This window comes from Tachysurus vachellii, chromosome 3, assembly GCF_030014155.1.
Source record: "Tachysurus vachellii isolate PV-2020 chromosome 3, HZAU_Pvac_v1, whole genome shotgun sequence".
NCBI classification, from domain to species: Eukaryota; Metazoa; Chordata; class Actinopteri; order Siluriformes; family Bagridae; genus Tachysurus; species Tachysurus vachellii.
Genome location: NC_083462.1, coordinates 24,053,787 through 24,076,654, shown reverse-complemented (window position 1 = coordinate 24,076,654; position 22,868 = coordinate 24,053,787). Strand labels below are relative to the sequence as shown.

Below are 22,868 nucleotides of genomic sequence, written 5' to 3'. Positions count from 1 at the left end.
TAACTGTGAAAAAAGGTGTTCTACATTATTACATGCATACTTGTTCACACATTTAACACATTCAATCTGCCAATTAAACAACAAACTCACCACCCTTTCTGCATAGCTTGTATATACTGTAGTATCATCAGGAAATTCTTATGCATTGATTTTCACACCAGAGGAACAACAGAGTAAGGAGCATAAGAAATATGGGCTGACATTTATCCATCAGTGCTATTTTGGGGCTGGTGTTAAACAGGGATGGGGCAAGACAGCCTGTTCCATGATAGCTAAAAGAGGTGTCAGTGGAATCTATCAGTGAAACCTTTGATAAAGAAAGTGGTTTGCTGGCATGTGAAGATAAATTGTACTCAAATCTCAGACTCAAGTTGTATTAAAATGCAAAACTGATCTCCTTATTAGGTAAATGCTTTTGCAATGTAAATGGCAAACTACAATTTAATATTTTAGACATACAAACATATATGGTCTATAAAGGCAATCAAACTGCAGTGCAAAAATGAATAGTAATAGAATAACCAGTTGAACTGACAAGTGCCAGACCAGATGAGACTGGAATGGAATAGGTGACAGCTCTCCTAATAAGGACAGTACCACCTAAAGGTCTTTTTCCTGACCCCCCCTCCAACACACCACTTAAAGTCTTGATAAACATGTTCTTTGTTGATGAGGTTTGTCTAAGAAGCCTGCAGGCATATCCATATTTGGAACTTAGTCATCATATATAAAGCGAGTGCAGAACCAGTGTACTACAGTTCCTGATCCCAACCAACACTGTCCACTGATTCCCCAGCACCTGTGGAATTCAAGAGATCACAATGGGTGATGCTATCATGGCAGAATTTGGTAAAGCAGCTCCTTTCCTGAGGAAGTCGGACAAAGAAAGGCTTGAAGCTCAAACTAGACAATTTGACATCAAAACTGAATGTTTTGTAGTGGATGACAAAGTGGAATTTGTTAAAGGACAAATAATCAGCAAGGAAGAAGGGAAGGCAACTGTTAAGACAGAGGATGGAAGGACAGTAACTGTTAAAGACACAGATGTTCATCCCCAGAACCCACCCAAGTTCGATAAAATCGAAGATATGGCAATGTTCACTTTCCTACACGAGCCTGCAGTGCTGTTTAACCTCAAAGATCGCTATGCAGCATGGATGATTTATACCTATTCAGGACTGTTTTGTGTGACAGTCAACCCTTATAAATGGCTGCCTGTGTATGATGCAGAAGTAGTTGCTGCCTACCGAGGTAAGAAAAGATCTGAAGCTCCTCCGCATATCTTTTCCATCTCAGATAATGCTTATCAATACATGCTAACGGACAGAGAAAATCAGTCTATCCTCATCACTGGAGAATCTGGTGCTGGTAAGACTGTTAACACGAAGAGAGTAATCCAGTATTTTGCAAGTATTGCAGCTGCTGGTGGAGCAAGTGGGGGTAAGAAGGACTCTAACAAAGGGACACTTGAAGATCAAATCATTCAGGCCAACCCTGCACTAGAGTCTTTTGGCAATGCCAAAACACTGAGAAATGACAACTCATCTCGCTTTGGAAAGTTCATTCGCATTCATTTTGGAACAAGTGGTAAACTTTCTTCAGCTGACATTGAAACATACCTGCTGGAAAAATCAAGAGTGACCTTTCAGCTAAAGGCAGAAAGGAACTATCACATCTTTTACCAGATATTGACCAATGCAAAGCCTGAGCTGCTGGATATGCTGCTGATTACAAATAATCCATATGATTACTCTTACATCTCCCAAGGAGAAGTAAGTGTTGCATCCATCAATGATAGTGAGGAGTTAATGGCCACTGACAATGCCTTTGATGTGCTTGGCTTCACCCCAGATGAGAAGATGGGGGTCTACAAACTAACAGGGGCCATCATGCATTATGGCAACATGAAATTCAAGCAGAAACAACGAGAAGAACAGGCAGAACCAGATGGTACAGAAGCTGCTGACAAGTCAGCCTATTTAATGGGGCTGAACTCTGCTGATCTCCTTAAAGGACTCTGTCATCCAAGGGTTAAGGTAGGCAATGAATATGTCACAAAAGGCCAAGGTGTTGACCAAGTATACTACTCAATTGGTGCTCTGGCAAAGTCAGTGTATGAAAAGATGTTCAACTGGATGGTTGTAAGAATCAACCAGTCCTTAGACACAAAGCAGCATCGACAACATTTCATTGGTGTGTTGGATATAGCTGGATTTGAAATATTCGATTTTAACACATTCGAGCAGCTCTGCATTAATTTCACAAATGAAAAACTGCAACAGTTTTTTAATCACCACATGTTTGTCTTGGAACAAGAGGAGTACAAAAAAGAAGGAATAGAATGGGAATTCATTGACTTTGGGATGGACTTGCAAGCCTGTATTGATCTAATTGAAAAGCCTCTCGGAATTATGTCTATTCTTGAGGAAGAGTGCATGTTTCCAAAGGCCAGCGACCAGACTTTCAAGGCAAAGCTTTATGATAACCACCTGGGCAAATCAAGCATGTTCCAAAAGCCCAGAGCTGTCAAAGGCAAGCCAGAAGCACACTTTGCATTGGTTCACTATGCTGGCACTGTTGATTACAATATTGCCGGCTGGCTTGTTAAAAACAAAGATCCACTAAATGAAACAGTGGTTGGACTGTATCAAAAATCATCTGTCAAGCTTCTAAGCAATCTTTTTTCCAGCTATGCAGCAGCAGCTGAATCAGGTGGAAAAGGAGGTAAAAAGAAGGGGTCATCATTTCAGACTGTATCGGCCCTCCACAGAGAAAACCTTAACAAACTGATGACAAATCTCAAAACTACTCATCCACATTTTGTTCGTTGTTTGATTCCCAATGAGAACAAGACTCCTGGAGTTATGGACAACTGCCTTGTTATGCACCAGCTTCGCTGCAATGGTGTACTGGAAGGTATCAGAATTTGCAGGAAAGGTTTTCCCAACAGGGTACTCTATGGTGACTTCAAACAGAGGTACAGAATTCTGAATGCATCTGCTATCCCAGAAGGCCAGTTTATTGAAAACAGGAAAAGTGCTGAAAAGCTACTGGGATCACTTGACATTGACCATACACAGTACAAGTTTGGTCACACAAAAGTTTTCTTCAAAGCTGGTCTGCTGGGTTTACTGGAAGAAATGAGAGATGGGCAACTTTCCCGTATCATCACCAGGATACAAGCTAATGCTCGAGCTTTGCTAATGAGAGCTGAATATCAAAAATTAGTAGAACGCAGGGATGCACTAATGGTTATTCAGTGGAACCTTCGCTCCTTCCTAAGTGTGAAAAACTGGCCTTGGATGAAATTGTTCTTTAAAATAAAGCCTCTTCTCAAGAGTGCCGAGGCTGAGAAGGAGATGGCCAATATGAAAGATGAATTCAACAAAATAAAAGAGGCTTTTGATAAATCTGAAAACCGAAGAAAAGAGCTGGAGGAGAAAATGGTTGCGCTACTTCAAGAAAAGAATGATTTACTTCTCCAGGTGCAGTCAGAGCAGGATACATTGACAGATGCTGAAGAGCGTTGTGAACAGTTGATAAAGAGCAAAATCCAACTGGAAGCTAAAGTTAAAGAGATGACTGAGCGGATTGAAGATGAAGAAGAGATAAATGCTGAACTCACAGCTAAAAAACGTAAGCTGGAAGATGAATGTTCTGAGCTAAAGAAAGACATTGATGACCTTGAGCTAACTTTAGCCAAGGTTGAGAAAGAAAAACATGCTATTGAGAATAAAGTGAAGAACCTCACTGAGGAAATGTCCTCTCAAGATGAGATTATAATGAAGCTCACAAAAGAGAAAAAAGCTCTACAGGAGGCTCAGCAGCAGATACTTGATGATCTGCAAAGTGAAGAAGATAAAGCAAACACACTGGCAAAAACTAAAGCTAAGCTTGAACAGCAGGTGGATGACCTTGAAGGGACGCTAGAACAAGAAAAAAAGGTTAGGATGGATCTTGAACGTGCCAAGAGAAAATTGGAAGGAGATCTCAAATTGATTCAAGAGAATGTAATGGATTTAGAGAATGATAAGCAGCAGGGAGAAGAGAAACTGAAGAAGAAAGATTTTGAAATCAATCAATTGAATGGAAGGATTGAGGATGAGCAAATTGCTGTAGTGCAACTACAAAAAAAATTAAAAGAGAACCAAGCTCGTATAGAGGAACTGGAGGAAGAGTTAGATGCTGAACGTGCAGCCCGAGCTAAGGTCGAAAAACAGCGAAGTGATCTCTCTCGTGAATTAGAAGACATTAGTGAACGGCTCGAGGAGGCAGGTGGAGCCACATCTGCCCAGGTGGAGCTCAACAAGAAAAGGGAAGCTGAGTTTCAGAAGTTACGCAGGGATCTTGAAGAATCTACACTGCAGCACGAAGCCACTTCTGCCGCCCTGAGAAAAAAACATGCAGATAGTGTGGCTGAGCTTGGTGAACAAATTGACAATCTCCAACGAGTCAAGCAAAAGTTAGAGAAAGAAAAGACAGAGCTGAAGTTGGAAATGGATGATTTGGCCTCAAACATGGAAAGTATTGTGAAAGCAAAGGTGAATCTTGAAAAGATGTGCCGTTCCTTAGAGGATCAGATGAATGAACATAGGTCCAAGTCTGAAGAGGCTCAGAAGGCACTAAACGATTTCTCCACTCAAAGAGCTAAACTGCTAACGGAAAATGGGGAACTTGGACGGCAGCTGGAGGAAAAAGAATGCCTTATCTCTCAACTCACAAGAGGAAAAAGTTCCTACACCCAACAATTAGAGGACCTGAGAAGGCAATTTGAAGAAGAAGTCAAAGCAAAGAATGCACTCGCTCATGCAGTGCAGTCATCTCGACATGACTGTGATTTGCTGAGGGAGCAGATTGAGGAGGAGCAGGAGGCAAAAGCAGAGCTTCAGAGGGCACTGTCCAAGGCAAACTCTGAAGTTGCAACATGGAGGGCCAAGTATGAGACAGATGGCATTCAGAGAACAGAGGAACTAGAAGAGGCCAAGAAAAAACTTGTTCAAAGGCTACAAGAAGCAGAGGAGGCAGTAGAAGCAGTTAATGCAAAGTGTTCCTCTCTTGAAAAAACTAAACATCGTCTGCAAAATGAGATTGAAGATCTTATGCTTGATCTGGAACGCTCAAATGCTGCATCCGCTGCTCTGGACAAGAAACAACGTGCCTTTGATAAGGTCATAGCGGAGTGCAAGCAGAAGTATGAAGAATCACAGTGTGAGTTGGAAGCATCACAGAAGGAAGCACGAAACCTGAGTACTGAACTCTTCAAACTTAAAAATGCTTATGAAGAATCTCTTGATCAACTTGAGACTACCAAAAGGGAGAACAAGAATCTGCAAGAAGAAATATCAGACCTGACAGATCAGCTTGGTGAAGGAGGTAAAAGTGTTCATGAGCTGGAGAAACTTAGAAAACAATTAGAACAAGAGAAAGCAGAGCTGCAGTCTGCCCTGGAGGAAGCCGAGGCCGCTGTAGAACACAAGGAAAGCAAGACCCTACGTGCCCAACTTGAGTTTAATCAGGTGAAGGCAGACATTGAAAGAAAGATGGCAGAGAAAGATGAGGAGATGGATCAGGCAAAGAGGAACTACCAACGAATGGTTGAAACGTTACAGAGTTCTCTTGAGTCAGAAACAAGAAGCCGCAATGAAGCACTAAGAGTTAAGAAAAAGATGGAGGGAGACTTAAATGAGATGGAAATTCAGCTAAGTCAAGCCAACAGGCAGGCAGCTGATGCACAGAAACAACTGAAGATGATCCAGTCATATTTGAAGGACACTCAGCTTCAACTGGATGATTCGGTTCATAATAGTGAAGATCTCAAAGAAAACAGTGCCCTGTTAGAAAGGAGAAATAACCTTATCCAAGCAGAACTTGAGGAGCTAAGAGCAATGTTGGAGCAAACTGAGAGGGGGCGTAAGCTGGCTGAGCAAGAACTTATCGATGCAACAGAGAGGATGCAGCTACTGCATTCTCAAAACACTAGTCTGATCAATCAAAAGAAAAAGCATGAGGCTGATTTGCTACAGCTACAAGGAGAGATGGAAGAGTTGGTACAAGAGAACCGCAATGCTGAAGAGAAAGCAAAAAAAGCAATAACTGATGCAGCTATGATGGCAGAGGAGCTGAAGAAAGAGCAAGACACCAGTGCTCATCTTGAGAGAATGAAAAAAAACATGGAGCAAACGATCAAAGACTTGCAGCACCGGCTAGATGAAGCTGAACAAATTGCTATGAAGGGTGGAAAGAAACAGCTTCAGAAACTGGAAGCTCGCATCCGTGAACTTGAGAATGAATTGGATGCAGAACAAAAGCGAGGTACAGAATCTGTAAAGGGAATTCGCAAGTATGAACGTCGCATCAAGGAACTCACCTATCAGACTGAAGAAGATCGGAAGAATATGGCAAGACTCCAGGATTTGGTTGACAAGCTACAGCTTAAAGTGAAGTCCTACAAGCGCTCAGCTGAGGAAGCAGAAGAGCAAGCAAATTCCAACTTGGCCAAGTTAAGAAAACTACAGCATGAGCTTGAAGAGGCAGAGGAGCGTGCGGATATTGCCGAATCCCAAGTGAACAAGCTGCGTGCAAAAACTAGGGATGGTGTAACCGGTAAAAAATCCCAAGATGAGTAAGAGCAACACTGTGTAGTGTTGCTAGTTTAGATTTCCTAGTTTAGTTTAAACTCAATCATCTGAAATTATGAATTATACTTTAAACATTTTGATTGTTATGTTTAATAACAATATATTCTATTTAACAATTTAGTATTTGTTCAAAATTGCTTTTCAGAAACTGCATGCATTTTCTAATTAAACACAATTAAACATTTTTATTATAGCCAATGAATTATCAATATTAATTACATTTTTCATTAAATAAATAAAAAAATTAATTTTCAAATCTGCCAATATGCTTTAATAGTTTTGCAAAAATAGAAATAAACATTACATTGTCCCATTTCAGTGTCACTTGATTTATTTCTAGTTTCGTGATGACACAATATAAAGCATAACCTACCTACACTACCGGGGTCAGGTTCTCTTCCACTCAGCACACTCAGCAAACATGCCTAGTAAAAAGCACTTATTTATCACCAGATTAGGTCAATAAAATAAAAAACAAATCTAGATATAATCTTCTGTAAGCAACCCACTTCTTGAAATCTTCTAAAATCTCTTTTAACAGCAACTAGTACAAAGAAATGGTTCAATAAAATCAAATATTTTAACAACAACCAAATACTATAACCATTTGACTTCTTATGAAGATTTTTTTTCATAAAATGTCTGATAGCTAAAGTAAAACTGATCTTTACTTTTTAAAGCTCAAGATTTAATGGAATACATAGATTGTAAATGATGTACAGTATACAGGGTATGACCTAATGAATGAGTTTACACCTAACAATAGACTATACTGATAACCCATCTTAATGCAGGTTCCACTAACTGCTATAATTGAGTTTAAATACAAACATAATCAGAAGAAAATGTTACACACAGTTCCAACCGCATTGGATAGACTTTGTAATGTACATACAATGTAAGAAATAAAAGAATTTTATTCTAAGGCAATTAATAGAATTAAGGCAATATTTGCTTGTAACAAAGCATCATAATTCTGTACTGATTGGGGAAAAAAAACATGCTGTTACCATTTTATCAAGAAAAATAAAAACAACAGCATTCTTTTTTAATGGTAAAGGCAGTCAATTTATTGCATGGAACTAAAGATATGGATTCTTAATTTTACAAATGCTTTAAAAATCCTTCTCTTTAACATGCAGGAAATAACAGAACTATGTTGATAATGAGTTTCAAATTTTTTACAATCACTTCAGTATATGATACCTAAATTCTAGGAAACCAGCCCAGGTAGAATTTTACCTTTTAACTAGAATTTCAAATTTTAACTAATCTAACAATATTTTCCAATTCTCATTAGTATCAGTGCTTATGAATTAGCAAGAATTCTACAGTAAGTACAGTACACAGAATGCTGCCTTGGGAAAATGTCTTAGCACAGTGCTTCCCAAAGTGTGGGCCCTGTCCCCCTGGTGAGCCACAGAGGCATTGCGGAAGTTTGGAATATATCAAAACTGATTTTATTATTATTTTTTATATAGTATGGTCAGAAACCTTGCTTATTTCTAACTGTATTGTTAAGATTTCAGTGTCTGTCAGTCTGCAGTTAATTATCAGCCTATTCCAAATGGACCCGACAGCACTAGAGACTCACAAAAAAAGTCGCAAGTACTGTACAGAGATGAATGAGTTCTTTTTAATGAACCACTGAAACTATGCAAGATACTATGCAGAGCATCCTATTAGAAGAACTTTTGTTTTCCCTTTTGTATTCCTCTCTGATTCCTAATTTGAATTTGCAGCCCATGTCTGTGATTTTGACTGGCTTTGCGAACTGGCCTATACTTGGTAGGCATTGGATGGACTCAATCTGGCAGGGAAAATAGTAACAATATTTCATGTCCAAAACAATATAGGATTCAGAGAGAATGAAGCGAATCATCTTACGTTCACCAGAATACGATGTGTAAATTGTTATGGTAGCGCACATAACGTCAATGGAACCTTCGCTACTGTATGATGAAAATGATGATATGATACTGAAATGATGCCATTTCGTGCAAAGAGACAATCTAATTGATTATACATATTTATCTACATTTTATCAATCTATATAAAAAAATAGATGAGCCATGCAGCTTTTGCTGATTTCTGGAGGGAGCTTTATGCCTTTAAAGTTTGGGAAGCTGTGTATTAGCAATTTAAATTATGGAAATGACAGACATGGCTTTTTTACATGCCCATGTTCTACAGTCAGTTAAAAAAACCTAAAGTGCACTTTTCCATCTGTATTTCACATTTGTTTATAAACTACTTGACCTCAGGAAGTAGTTTTTACATTTTTAATTCATTACAATTTAACAGGTAATGAATGGTGGCGTAACAGGATGTGAATTTCTTTCACTGCAGCAGTTGCTGCCTTTTTGTTGCTGTGTACAATACCAGCAGTAGCAGCAGTAGTCATGCAAGAGTGGTTCTAGACAGTAATATTAGACCTACCATCTGGTGCACATACAGTAGTAGTAAGAAAAAATATTTCAATAGGAACACGCAATCAAAATCCCTTTGTTATATAAATATTTCTCCAGATTTCCAGAATGGTTGGTGGGTACATCACCAACAGAGGGCAGACTCAACTTATCCCTAGCTTACACATTGAAAACTGAGGCTTTGCATGTTGGTAGGCTGTGCTTGCTGCTCTAATGCAGCATGGTGCTGTGGGTCAGCTTCGCAATCTTTGGGAGCTTAATCTCCCCGTACATACATGAGGAAGAGTGTTACAGTAGCGAAAGTAGCTGCATTGACGGGAAAAGCTCGGAGCAGAGTGGATGTGAGGCCTCTTGTAAACACACGCCAGCCCTCTTTCTCTATGCTCTTGCGTGTGCAATCCATGATGCCATTGTATTGGAACTTTCCTCCAACACCATCTGCTTGTAGCCGAGACTTAATCACATCCACAGGATATGTAGAAAGCCACGAGGCAATGCCTGACATACCACCAGCAAACATCAGTTTAGGGATCATGTATGAGTCATGTGGCTCACAGCCTAGTGAACGTGTTAACACATCATAGACTAGGAAGTACACTCCAAAGGCAGGCGTCTCACGAATGAGGGTGGTCACCATGCCCCTGTTGACACCCCGCACGCCCTCACGCTGGTATATCCGGGCCAGGCAGTCCAACGAGTTTTTGTACACCTTGCGAGTGGACGTCTTCTTTTCACCAGTACCTTGCAACTGCATGCGTGTCTTGGCCAGTTCCATTGGGCAACAAATAACACACTGGATGGCTCCAGCAGCTGCTCCTGCTAGGAATTGGTTTGTGGGAGTGTCTTTTTGCAGAAGACGCATTGTGTTGCCTTGCACACCAAAGACAATGGCATTGATGAATGTCAGGCCCATCATAGGAGAACCAATGCCTTTGTACAGACCAAATAACTGTAGGGAACAATAGCTGTTAGTACATAACATCATCATCGTTTTCATTGGTTATGGCTACCTAGGATAAAAATTTAGATTTAATGTAACTAAAACATTATTTTAAAACAACATCTATTTATACATTTTCCTCCAGAAAATTGGTTAATCAGGATGTATCAACATCAAATGCATCAATGTGAAATGATGACAGACATGAAACTGGCTGGGGCTTGAGCTACCTAATCATTTACTACTGACCCATGCGTTTACAATCCAATTTCTTTCACTGATTTTAATTAATACCATTAAAACCAATACTAAATCTAAGCAAATGAAAACAAAGAAACAGGTACTGACTGATTCTTGCCGTATGATGGACTGGAAACAGTGAAATGTTCCCCTGTACAATGGCTTGTGCATATCTTGAACTTGAAGCCTGACCTGTGAAAGACAAAGCATGGTTCAACACAAATCTGAGGATGCATACATGACTCTGCAAAAAATTAAAGAGATGTGTAAAGGGTGTGTTCACCAACAAATGTGGAACTATGGAAATGGGCAGAGGCATGGTGGGCAACTGGTGCACTATTAATTTTTTTCTTTATAGTTACAATTATTTAGTAACACCGTAATATATGTTTTTGTAATAAAACTAGATGTAATAATAACATTTTTAAATTTGTCTTTACATTACATTTGTTTCAAAATTCTATGCTTTGTTTCCTCTTAGAGAAATTAACTATGAACTACATCCTAAACAAAAATTTATGGCTAATTATAGCAGTTTTACAAATTTCATTTACAAGTATCACAAATCAACTGGACAGACAAAACAATATGTAGTTCTGATTAGACAAGAAATGGTTTATTTGTCCAGTTTATGAGGCCTAAACATTCTCATATTTGCCAGTGTTTGTTCATTACAGGTGTAAGGACTCTGCCCGACTCTGGCCACGTGCATCTGTTTATGTTTCTCGTCACGTGTCTGCCCCGCCTTCGTCTGCTCCTCCCTTTCATCACACCTGATCCTTATTGTGTCATTGTCTTTTTGTATTTAACTGTGCCGCGTTGCTTTGTGCAGCGCGGCATCTACTGTGATTTGTCCTGTCTAGTCTGCGTCCTGTTTCATGTTTTAAGTTATTAAACCCTATTTTGATTTATGCTATCCTGCGTTTGGGTCCGCTCTGTTTCGCGTTCGTGACAGAAGATGCCGCCACATGAGGACCCAGTGGGATAGCAGCTACTTGGACCGGCTGACTGGAAGTACTTTTTTTTTGTGTCTGTGTTTTTTTTTTTTCCCCCTCTGGACTTGGCGCGTTTGGCGACATGGGTCCGCATTTTTTCGGTGAGGGGCGCCGCCTCGCTTTTGGTTTTTTCGCGGGGGGCTCCGCCTCACTTCCTGGTTGCGGACCATGTCGCCAGCCCAAGGTTTGTTCTGTTTTTCAGTGTCCTGTGACATCGCCCCGCACTTTCCGGTGGGGGGCGTCGCTTCACTTTTGGTTTCCGTGGAGGACGTCGCCCCACTTCCTGTCCGCGGGGGGTGTCGCAGGCCTGTGTTTTTTCCTGTTTTTGGACTTCCCTGTTTTGTGGAGGATTTATTTTTTTTTCCCTCCCGCCCTCCCTTTCCTGGACTTTGGGGGTGGATCTGGCCGGGGTGCGTCAGGGGTTGTGCTCGGCCCTTCAGCTCGGCTGTGGACGTCGCTCGGCCCTTCAGCTCGGCTGTGGACGTCGCTCGGCCCTTCAGCTCGGCTGTGGACGTCGCTCGGCCCTTCAGCTCGGCTGTGGACGTCGCTCGGCCCTTCAGCTCGGCTGTGGACGTCGCTCGGCCCTCTCTGGCTGCGCCGCCGTGTGCCTTGCTCCCCCCACCTGCCTCGCCGTGTGCCTTGCTCCCCCCACCTGCCTCGCCGTGTGCCTTGCTCCCCCCACCTGCCTCGCCGTGTGCCTTGCTCCCCCGACCTGCCTCGCCGTGTGCCTTGCTCGCCCTACCTGCCTTGCCGTGTGCCTTGCTCCCCCCACCTGCCTCGCCATGTGCCTTGCTCCCCCCTCCCGGACCCTCCGGGACTGCCTAGACGGATTGGCGCGTCGGGAGCCGCGTCTTGGGGGGGGCTCTGTAAGGACTCTGCCCGGACTCTGGCCACATGCGTTTGTTTACGTTTCTCGTCACGTGTCTGCCCCGCCTTCGTCTGCTCCTCCCTGTCATCACACCTGATCCTTATTGTGTCATTGTCTTTTTGTATTTAACTGTGCCGCGTTGCTTCGTGCAGCGCGGCATCTACTGTGATTTGTCCTGTCTAGTCTGCGTCCTGTTTCATGTTTTAAGTTATTAAACCCTATTTTGATTTATGCTATCCTGCGTTTGGGTCCGCTCTGTTTCGCGTTCGTGACAGAAGATGCCGCCACATGAGGACCCAGTGGGATAGCAGCTACTTGGACCGGCTGACTGGAAGTACTTTTTTTTTGTGTCTGTGTTTTTTTTTTTTCCCCCTCTGGACTTGGCGCGTTTGGCGACATGGGTCCGCATTTTTTCGGTGAGGGGCGCCGCCTCGCTTTTGGTTTTTTCGCGGGGGGCTCCGCCTCACTTCCTGGTTGCGGACCATGTCGCCAGCCCAAGGTTTGTTCTGTTTTTCAGTGTCCTGTGACATCGCCCCGCACTTTCCGGTGGGGGGCGTCGCTTCACTTTTGGTTTCCGTGGAGGACGTCGCCCCACTTCCTGTCCGCGGGGGGTGTCGCAGGCCTGTGTTTTTTCCTGTTTTTGGACTTCCCTGTTTTGTGGAGGATTTATTTTTTTTTCCCTCCCGCCCTCCCTTTCCTGGACTTTGGGGGTGGATCTGGCCGGGGTGCGTCAGGGGTTGTGCTCGGCCCTTCAGCTCGGCTGTGGACGTCGCTCGGCCCTTCAGCTCGGCTGTGGACGTCGCTCGGCCCTTCAGCTCGGCTGTGGACGTCGCTCGGCCCTTCAGCTCGGCTGTGGACGTCGCTCGGCCCTCTCTGGCTGCGCCGCCGTGTGCCTTGCTCCCCCCACCTGCCTCGACGTGTGCCTTGCTCCCCCCACCTGCCTCGCCGTGTGCCTTGCTCCCCCCACCTGCCTCGCCGTGTGCCTTGCTCCCCCCACCTGCCTCGCCGTGTGCCTTGCTCCCCCCTCCCGGGCCCGTCGGGACTGCCTGGACGGATTGGCGCGTCGGGAGCCGCGCCTTGGGGGGGGCTCTGTAAGGACTCTGCCCGGACTCTGGCCACGTGCATCTGTTTATGTTTCTCGTCACGTGTCTGCCCCGCCTTCGTCTGCTCCTCCCTGTCATCACACCTGATCCTTATTGTGTCATTGTCTTTTTGTATTTAACTGTGCCGCGTTGCTTCGTGCAGCGCGGCATCTACTGTGATTTGTCCTGTCTAGTCTGCGTCCTGTTTCATGTTTTAAGTTATTAAACCCTATTTTGATTTATGCTATCATGCGTTTGGGTCCGCTCTGTTTCGCGTTCGTGACAACAGGCTAAAAAGCAAATAAAGATTCACAAAGGTACATAAATAAACAAACAAACAAACAAACAAACAAACAAACAAAACTTGATTCATGTACTTACTTTTACAGTGTCAAAAGGATGTCCTACTAGAACTCCAGCAGCACCTAAAGAGTAGAAATGCAATCTGGTATAATTAGACCCATCTACAGAAATATGCAAAGTTTCACTGCAAGTTAAAAAAATATTCTCACTATACTATACTATATATTATATCTGACAATGTCTCTCGCTGTCTATTTTTCAACTTCCCTCATCCCCTCCAGCCCGTGGGCCCAAAACAAACCCAAGGGCTGTCACAAAGCTGCAATGAAAGCAATTATACAGTATATATTACACACCAGTGTAGAAATACATCTTCAAGCATTCTATTCACAACAAATTGTATAATAATCTCATTAAAACCAATTCAAACCTAGGTGCGTGCTTTATGCGACACTATATTTTTTTCAGAGCTGCCTGACATCGGCAGAAACCATAGTGGGCTAAAACTTCAAGTGTCTTGTTGCAGCCGGATCTACAATCAGCTCCCTTAAAGCTCAAAACAGTCAGTTGCTGGAGCGTCTGGATGTGCCTGAGGTGAACAAGAATAGCAAAAACACTGTATTTGTTTCAGAACTGCTAGCTGAAGCAATAGCTGAGTCCACCACTGCTAGACAGAATGTATTGTGTTACTGTAGTGGGTAAGACTGCACGAGAATTGTGATTAGAGAATTAGCCCAGATTTCAGGCTGTAAAATAAACTGGACTAAGTCAGAATCAATGCCTTTATGTTCAATATATGAGAACATAGGGTCCATTTCTTACTGTGACTGAGAAAGTATTACAAAAAAACAAAAAAACAAAAGAGGTACTTTAAGATCTTAATAAGCTTCCAATTTTTTCTTTCTTTCTTTCTTTCTTTCTTTCTTTCTTTCTTTCTTTCTTTCTTTATAATTGTCTTATTTTTTAGTTGGTTTAATTTATTTATTTTACTTTACTGTTAGTGGATGTTGTTCATGTTGGAATAAAGTAAAAAAATGAGGTGCCTTTAGGACCGTGTGCACATATTTACAAGGCTTGAGTTTGAGTCAGCTAAAGAGTTTGAGTCAGATAAAGGCTGATTTATACTTATAAGTACATTATGTATGTAGATGCAAGATGGGTGATACGTATATCCTGCAGTCATTCAGTAAGGCAGCTTTAATATCAGCCTACATGTCAGGACTCTGCCTGGACTTTGGCCATGTGCCTTTTGTTTATGTTTCATGTTCACGTGTCTGCCCCGCCCTTGTCTTTTCCGCCCCGCCTCTGCACACCTGTCCCTTGTGTTTAATGATTATTTGTATTATTTAATTGAGCCGCGTTGCTTCGTGCAGCGCGGAATCCTATTGTCTTCTGTTCTTGTCTTCATGTCTGCTGTCGCCCTTGTCCTGTTTTGTGTATTTCAGTTATTAAATCCCTGTTTTCTGTTAAGCTGTCCTGTGTTTGGGTCCGTTTTTTATCCCGCGTACACTGACAGAAGGATTCCGCCAGATCAGGACCCAGCAGGACAGCTTCAGCCTGGACCGGCCGCTTGGGAGCATTTTTTTTTTTTATTGGATTTTTTTTTTTCCCCTGGACTTTGCGGGTTTTGGTGACATCGGTCCGCATTTTTCCGGTGGGGGACGCCACTCCGCTTCCGGCTTTTCTGTGGAGGACGCCGCCCCACTTCCTGTCCGCGGGGGGTGTTGCAGGCCCGTTTTACCCCCTGGATTTTTTTTTTTCTGTTTTGTGGTGGATTTTTTTTCCCTGCCCTCCCTCCCCTTTTCCTGGTTCCCGAGAGGTGGGTTTGGCTGCGGTGCGTCGGGGGCTGTGCTCGGGCCCTCCTGTTCGGCTGTGGACGTCGCTCGGCCCTCCTGTTCGGCTGTGGACGTCGCTCGGCCCGCCTGTTCGGCTGTGGACGTCGCTCGGCCCTCCTGTTCGGCTGTGGACGTCGCTCGGCGACTGTGTCACCACGAGGGACACAGTCGAATGCCTTCTCCAGATCCACAAAGCACATGTGGACTGGTTGGGCAAACTCCCATGAACCCTCCAGCAACCTGGTGAGGGTATAGAGATGGTCCAGTGTTCCACGACCGGGACAAAACCCGCATTGTTCCTCCTGAATCCGAGGTTCGACTATCGGCCGAATTCTCCTCTCCAGTACCCTGGCATAGACTTTTCCGGGGAGGCTGAGGAGTGTGATCCCCCTGTAGTTGGAACACACCCTCCGGTCCCCCTTCTTAAACAGAGTCTGCCAGTCTTAAACCACCCCAGTCTGCCAGTCCAGAGGCACTGTCCCCAGCCGCCACGCGATGTTGCAGAGGCGTGTCAACCAAGACAGCCCCACAACATCCAGAGACTTGAGGTACTCAGGGCGGATCTCATCCACCCCCGGTGCCTTGCCACTGAGGAGCTTCTCAACCACCTCAGTGACCTCAGCTTGGGGGATCGATGAGTCCTCAACTGAGCCCTCTGCCTCTGCTTCCTCAGTGGAAGACATGTCGGTGGGGTTGAGGAGATCCTCGAAGTACTCCTTCCACCGTCCGAGAATGTCCCCAGTCGAAGTCAGCAGATTCCCACTCTCACTGTAAACAGTGTGAGCAGGGCACTGCTTCCCCTGGAAGTATGTTTATGGTCATAATTTTGAATCATGTGATCAAAATTTTAAAAGCCAGACATCTCTGGATTCCTTGGATCTAAGAAAATTCAACGCATGTTTAACACCAGTATCATGTCAATTTAAGCTTAATTATATTGTCCACCATCTTTTTCACTACTCCTCCTATAAATTTTGTACAGTATTTTCAGAGTAAGCCTCGCAAAAGTTACAAAAGAATTCTGAAGACTCCAAACAGTTTGCCATTAATGTGTCAACAAATCTGACAGCAAAGCCACCAAACAAGAGGTGAGGCCAAATCTGGTGAAGATTAGACAAAATTTGAAAGAGGGGTAGCATTAATGGCAGATAGATGTAGGTATTTGTAGGACTGTTGTGAATTCACTTCCTGTGATGGTGATAAAAATCATAGTATGCCTCTTCTGGACAATGGACAGGCAAAAATGCCAAAAATGCTGTGATATATTTGTTACTCTTCTTGAGTTTAATGAACTGTAGATGAACTAAAATGACTTCTATTTTAAATTCATAAATTCACATTTTCCTATAATTCCCTAGATATGCTGAAGTGAAAATACACCAACATTTGTTACTCAAGAGTACTTCCTGTTGACCATGATTTTGTCACAAAGGATTTTTTTTCATTACTTCTCCAACAAATTACAGCCAGTCAACACTAAATATGACATCCATCATCTTCAGACCAACCTGGACCAAAGTTATGAAAAGGATTTTGAATACAAACAGTTTGCCCAACAAATCCGACATCAAAACCATCACAGGAAGTGAATTCACAACATTCACAGGAAGTGAATTTGTACCTCAGCAACAACTTTGCACACTGACCTACTGGGTAAACGTTACAATAACGTCCTACAAATGCTTACATCTATCTGCCATTAATGCTACTCCTCTTTACAATTTTGTCTAATCTTCACCAGATTTGGCTCACAGCATCTTGGCGCCACTTCCTGCTTCGAATTTGTTTATCTGGTCCTTTTCTACTACAATCAGAAAATTCCACAACTGTCACTGTAAAAACATACACATCATTAGAGAAACTACAAATTACTAATGAATCCCTTTGCCTAGTTATAGTTCTGCTTTCCTGTAATTACTTGGGCAATAACTATAGCAGCTCAGACAGTCTGGGTTTTTGGCCCACAAAAAAAAGGAGAAGAAGAAGAAGAAGAATTATTGTTAGATAATTATTAATAAAGAATTATTATATTTTTATTTTATTATTATTATTATTATATTGTTGTTATAATAATAAGAAGAATAATTATTATTATTATATTACAGAATTAATAAATATTCATTCATTCATTCATTCATTCATTCATTCATTCATTCATCTTCTACCGCTTATCCGAACTACCTCGGGTCACGGGGAGCCTGTGCCTATCTCAGGCGTCATCGGGCATCAAGGCAGGATACACCCTGGACGGAGTGCCAACCCATCGCAGGACAGAATTAATAAATAAAGAATTATTATTATTATTATTACTATTATATTGTTGTTATAATAATAATAATAATAATAATAAGAAGAAGAAGAAGAAGAAGAAGAAGAAGAAGAAGAATTAATATTATTATTATATTAAAGACTTAATAAATAAAGAACTATTATTATAATTTTATTATCATTGCTATTATATTGTTGTTAAAATAAGAATAATAACAATATTATTATTATTATTGTTGTTGTTATTGTTATTATTGTTGTTATTATTATTATTATTATCAGCATAATTATTATTATCATTATTATTACTGTTGTTGTTATTGTTATTATTGTTGTTATTATTATTATTATTATTATAAGAACAACTTTAGCTAACCTGTTAACTAGCCTCTCAAATGAGCTCGCGTGCTTACTAGTAGGCACGCGCTAATTTGTGACAGGACGATACAAGGAAGTCGTTTTATGGCGCGCGCTAATTCACCACCTACCTCCAAGGCAACCGGCAGCGAAATCCATCATTGTTCCTCACAAGAAGTCTTCACGCGTTGGCAGCACGAACGTCTTCGATGTTAAATATTCAAAATAAAAATTGTATGAAAATAACAATCCGAGCGGAAAGATATTAGCCTGTTAGCTCGCTAAGTGTCCTTCTAGCTATGTAGCTTCCACTCTCAGACATTCGGCTTTAAAACTGGATGAAGATTTAGAATTTACACAATTCCTTGAACATTGACGAAGATAAAACACCTCAAACACTTGTATGGATGACTGACTCCTGTGTTGTAGTGGAAAAATCCGACCCTCAGCCTCCCCGCTGCCGGTTGGGTTTCTAACTGTCAGAGCAGGAGGTGTGTGCTTACGTCACACACGATAAACCAGATTCAGCCAATAGCGACGTCCAGAAAATAAACAATCCTTCAGGACACGCCCTCCTCTTCAGCTCGTGCTCCGACTTTTCCTGGGTTGCGTCAGTTTCTTTGGGTGCGTCTCAAATCGATCCAACTACATATGCATGGCAATGAAGTAACGTGAGGTTTCATTACACTGCATATGCACTGCAATGAAATGTCGTTTCTTACTAACGCATTGATAACGCATAACAACATAGTAATAAGGTGCAAGTGCAAATATAGAAGTAAGGGCAAAATAAACAATACATATGCAGATAAATAGACAGGACAATAGAATATAATATATATATATATATATATATATATATATATATATATATATATATATATATATATATATATATATATATATATATATACCCAGCTGTTTAGTTATATATTATATTATTATAGTATATAATAATTTATTATAATATCAATATTAATGATATTAATGTATTTATTATTATATTTTATAATTTGTCTCAAAACTTTAAATTAAATTGTAAACAAAACGTTTTTTTATATTTTTAAAATACCCATATTAAGTATTAAAGTTTTTTATTTTTATTTTTCATTTTATTGTCAAATTGGTATATACGACATTTAAGAGTATAAACATTTATTTCCATGATGAATTTATTAACAGTAATAATAATGATTAATGATTCATGACAAAAGCTATTAACATGGACCAGCAAGTACCAGATTCACTTGAAGGTGTACACCATTTATAATATTTTTTTTTTCTTTTAGTCATGCTGCAGCATCACTGAATATGTGCAGGAAAGAGAGGGTAAACAACCATACATCCTTGCAGTTGGCAGAACCCAGAAGACGATTGATACCTTCTACATCGCCGTTGACAAACAGCTCATCCTCTGCCAAGCCACCAGCTCATTGGGTGCTTTTGATGAACTGAAACTTGTTTTATGATGAGTCCCTGGTCCATTTCTACACTTTTCTGCAGACAACTGTCTACAACATTGATGTTACCACAACAGATGACTCTCCAAGAGTTCGTGAGTTGCAGACAAAACTTTTGAATGACATATGTGGGGGGATGTGGTAGCTCAGTGGTTAAGGTGTTGGGCTACTGATTGGAAGGTCAAGGGTTCGAACCCCAGGTCCACCAAGCAGCCACTGCTGGGCCCCTGAGCAAGGCCCTTAACCCTCAGTTGCTCAGTTGTAAGTCACTCTGGATAAGGGTGTCTGCTAAATGCCATAAATGTAAATGTTCATTCATTCATTTTCTACCGCTTATCCGAACTACCTCGGGTCACGGGGAGCCTGTGCCTATCTCAGGCGTCATCGGGCATCAAGGCAGGATACACCCTGGACGGAGTGCCAACCCATCGCAGGGCACACACACACTCATTCACTCACGCAATCACACACTAGGGACAATTTTCCAGAGATGCCAATCAACCTACCATGCATGTCTTTGGACCGGGAGAGGAAACCGGATGACATGCAAACTCCACACACACAAGGCGGAGGCGGAAATTGAACCCCCAACCCTGGAGGTGTGAGGCGAACGTGCTAACCACTAAACCACCGTGCCCCCTGAATATAAATGTAAATATAAATATATTCAAATGTTTCATTTGTCAAGCAGTGCATGCTACCAGCCAGGGCCTAATAACTCATTTGCGAATTGGCCACAGTTTCTATCCAGGCACCAAGTTTAAGTTAATTTGTGCATAAGATCATTGTAGGCGTCAGTTTTCAACATTTTCAGGTTTAAAAAACCATTTAGTTAGTGTGCATGATAAGGGTTATTGTCAAAGTGGTGATGCAGAAACCTCAGAGTCATTTCAAGCTGATTTTCACAGTTTACGAAATAGTACAGAAGTTGCAGGAACAAGTGTTGTGCAGAGCCCTGATGCTGGGTATTTTGACAACAATGGATCTGGTCAAAGTATCACAGAAAATACAAAAGATATCTGTGCTACAATTATTGCCAAACTCCATGGTAATGGTATGGAAAATATTGTAGTTTCATCAATTGTTAGTGATTTGGAAGAACTTGTTGGTGGACTGCACTCCCAAGTAAAGCAAGAAATACTGTCCGCTGTGCCAAAAGATAACTCTGTAAGATCTACATTGGAAAAGGGTTTTGAGAATTTTGAAAACCCATTTGTGAGTTTTAATACTGAAACAAAAAGAATGAAGTATTTCAACAAGAAATGGGGGATTGTGGAGCCAGTGGAAAAAAATTTAGGAGTTCTATTTGATACAAGGCGTAATAAAAATACAGGTACTTATGATCAGGTCCCAGTGAAAGACACTTTTGTTTACATTCCAATTTTGGAAACCATTAAATTTATCTGCCGCAATTCTTATATTTGTGAACTACTTGCAAAACCATGTGTATCAAAAGACAGATATGAAGACTTTTGTGATGGAAGTTATTTTAAGTCACATCCATTGTTCTCAAAAACACAGACTTCTTTACAAATTCAGCTTTTCTATGATGACTTTGAGACTGCTAACCCACTGGGTTCAAAACGTGGTGTTCACAAAGTTGGTGCTCTCTATTTTGTCCTCCGAAATCTGCCTCCAAAGTTAAACTCTGTATTGATGAACATTCATTTGGTTGCATCGTTTCACACAGAAGATGTGAAAAACTATGGCTTTGATCCTATTTTACAGCCTCTGACTGATGACATCAAAATATTGGAGAGTCATGGCATTGATTTGCCTTTCTCATCTGAAAAGGTCTATGGCACTATATGTCAGATAATTGGGGACAACTTGGGGATGCATGGAATAATGGGTTTTGCAGAGTCTTTCAGTGGACGTCACTTTTGTCGTTTGTGTTTGATTGAAAAAGATGATTCTCAGAATGTTTACAAAGAGGATGACCCAAAGATAATTTTGCGTGGAAAAGAGCTTTTTGAAATGCACTGCAGCGAGTTGCAATCAAATCCACAAAAGCTATGTGTGTTTGGTCTAAAGAAGAATTCTCTTAACAGCCTACAGTAACTCTTAACAGCCTACAGTACTTTCATGTTTGCTACAACTTTTCTTTGGACATAATGCATGACATACTTGAAGGGGTGGCTCAGTATGAGATAAAGTTACTGTTTGAATATCTCTCTGAAAATTTTTTGTCAAAACCTGGTCTTTTGTCACGAATCTATGCTTTTGACTATGGCTACTTGGAGCGCAAAAATCGTCCGACAAGGGTCAACTTGGACAGTATAGGCAATAATATAGGACTCAACTCTATTCAGACTCTTTGTCTGGTAAGAAACATTCCTTTGATTTTTAGTGACATTGTGCCAGAAGGAAACCAGAACTGGACTTCGCTGTTGCTCTTACTGCAGATAATTAACATCATATTCTCTCCATCTGTTACACTAGGCATGACTGTGCATTTGAAGCATTTAATAATGGAACATCATGACTTGTTCAAACACTTGTATCCAGGTAGAAACCTGATTCCTAAACATCATTTTATGTTACATTACCCGTCTTGTATTCGAAAAATTGGACCGTTAATACATATGTGGAGTATGAGATTTGAGGCAAAACACAGGGTTTTCAAAAGCACACTTAAAAACTTCAAGAATATCACAGTATCACTTGCCAAAAAACATCAAATGTCCAATTGGGAAACATCTCCTTTGAACCATGTTGAGTATGGACCTTTGAAAACATTTAATGTGGACAATGAGGAAAATGGTGAAATGTTTGCCCAAGCCCTGCCCGATGTAGCAAAAGACATCTTCTCTACTAACTGGGTAAAGATCAGTGGGGTAGAGTACAGAGTTACATTTTTAACACTATTATGGAGTTAAAATATTAACATTATCCAAAGTGTTACTTTAACTCTGAACTGGTGTCGATTATATAAACTCTGGGAAAGTGTTAAATTTAACACTATGGGAGTTGAAATAACACGTTTTTGCTGTGTACCCAGTATCTGCAACCCTGTTACTGAAAACCAATGACATGACAAACAGTCAAATGACAAACAAGAAGTTTCTTCCTTTTGTTGAGGCCCTTTCTAGAAGCAGGTTCAAGAGAAATGCAAGTCCCCTCGACTGTTTGCTATATTTTTCAAATATTGTCAGCATCACTTGACTTTCTCCAGAAACGAGATTTCTGCTTGAAAAACTATTGAGAGAAAAGGGAGGAACTTTTATTATAGTCTGTGAAATCACTTATTGTTCTTGTCCTCTACAATTAGAAACAACAATGGTAGCATCAAAGCAGTGTTCATTAGCCTTCCCTATGCTACGCCCATAGTGTTCATGTATACTTCACACAAATCACTGCTGTTTTTTTTTGGCACTGTGACATCTTTAGCACTTAATAGATATATAGTATTTTATATTTTAAGTAAAAAAATTTTTAATTAATTTTAAATAT

General features: G+C 41.2%; 2 protein-coding genes across 2 annotated transcripts; one reads left to right on the top strand and one right to left on the bottom strand.

Annotated features, from left to right (window-relative positions):
• Positions 1–821: 821 nt before the first annotated feature.
• Positions 822–6,951, top strand: myh6 (myosin, heavy chain 6, cardiac muscle, alpha). The gene has a single exon (XM_060866351.1). The coding sequence runs from the start codon at positions 822–824 to the stop codon at positions 6,624–6,626; it is 5,805 nt and encodes a 1,934-aa protein (XP_060722334.1). The 3' UTR covers positions 6,627–6,951.
• On the bottom strand, positions 6,899–18,434 carry slc25a29 (solute carrier family 25 member 29). Its single transcript, XM_060866352.1, has 4 exons — positions 18,087–18,434; positions 13,574–13,617; positions 10,356–10,439; positions 6,899–10,016 (listed from the first exon to the last, which is right to left on the bottom strand). The coding sequence occupies exons 1-4, from the start codon at positions 18,115–18,117 to the stop codon at positions 9,324–9,326; spliced, it is 852 nt and encodes a 283-aa protein (XP_060722335.1). The 5' UTR covers positions 18,118–18,434; the 3' UTR covers positions 6,899–9,323.
• Between the last annotated feature and the right edge of the window lie 4,434 nt (positions 18,435–22,868).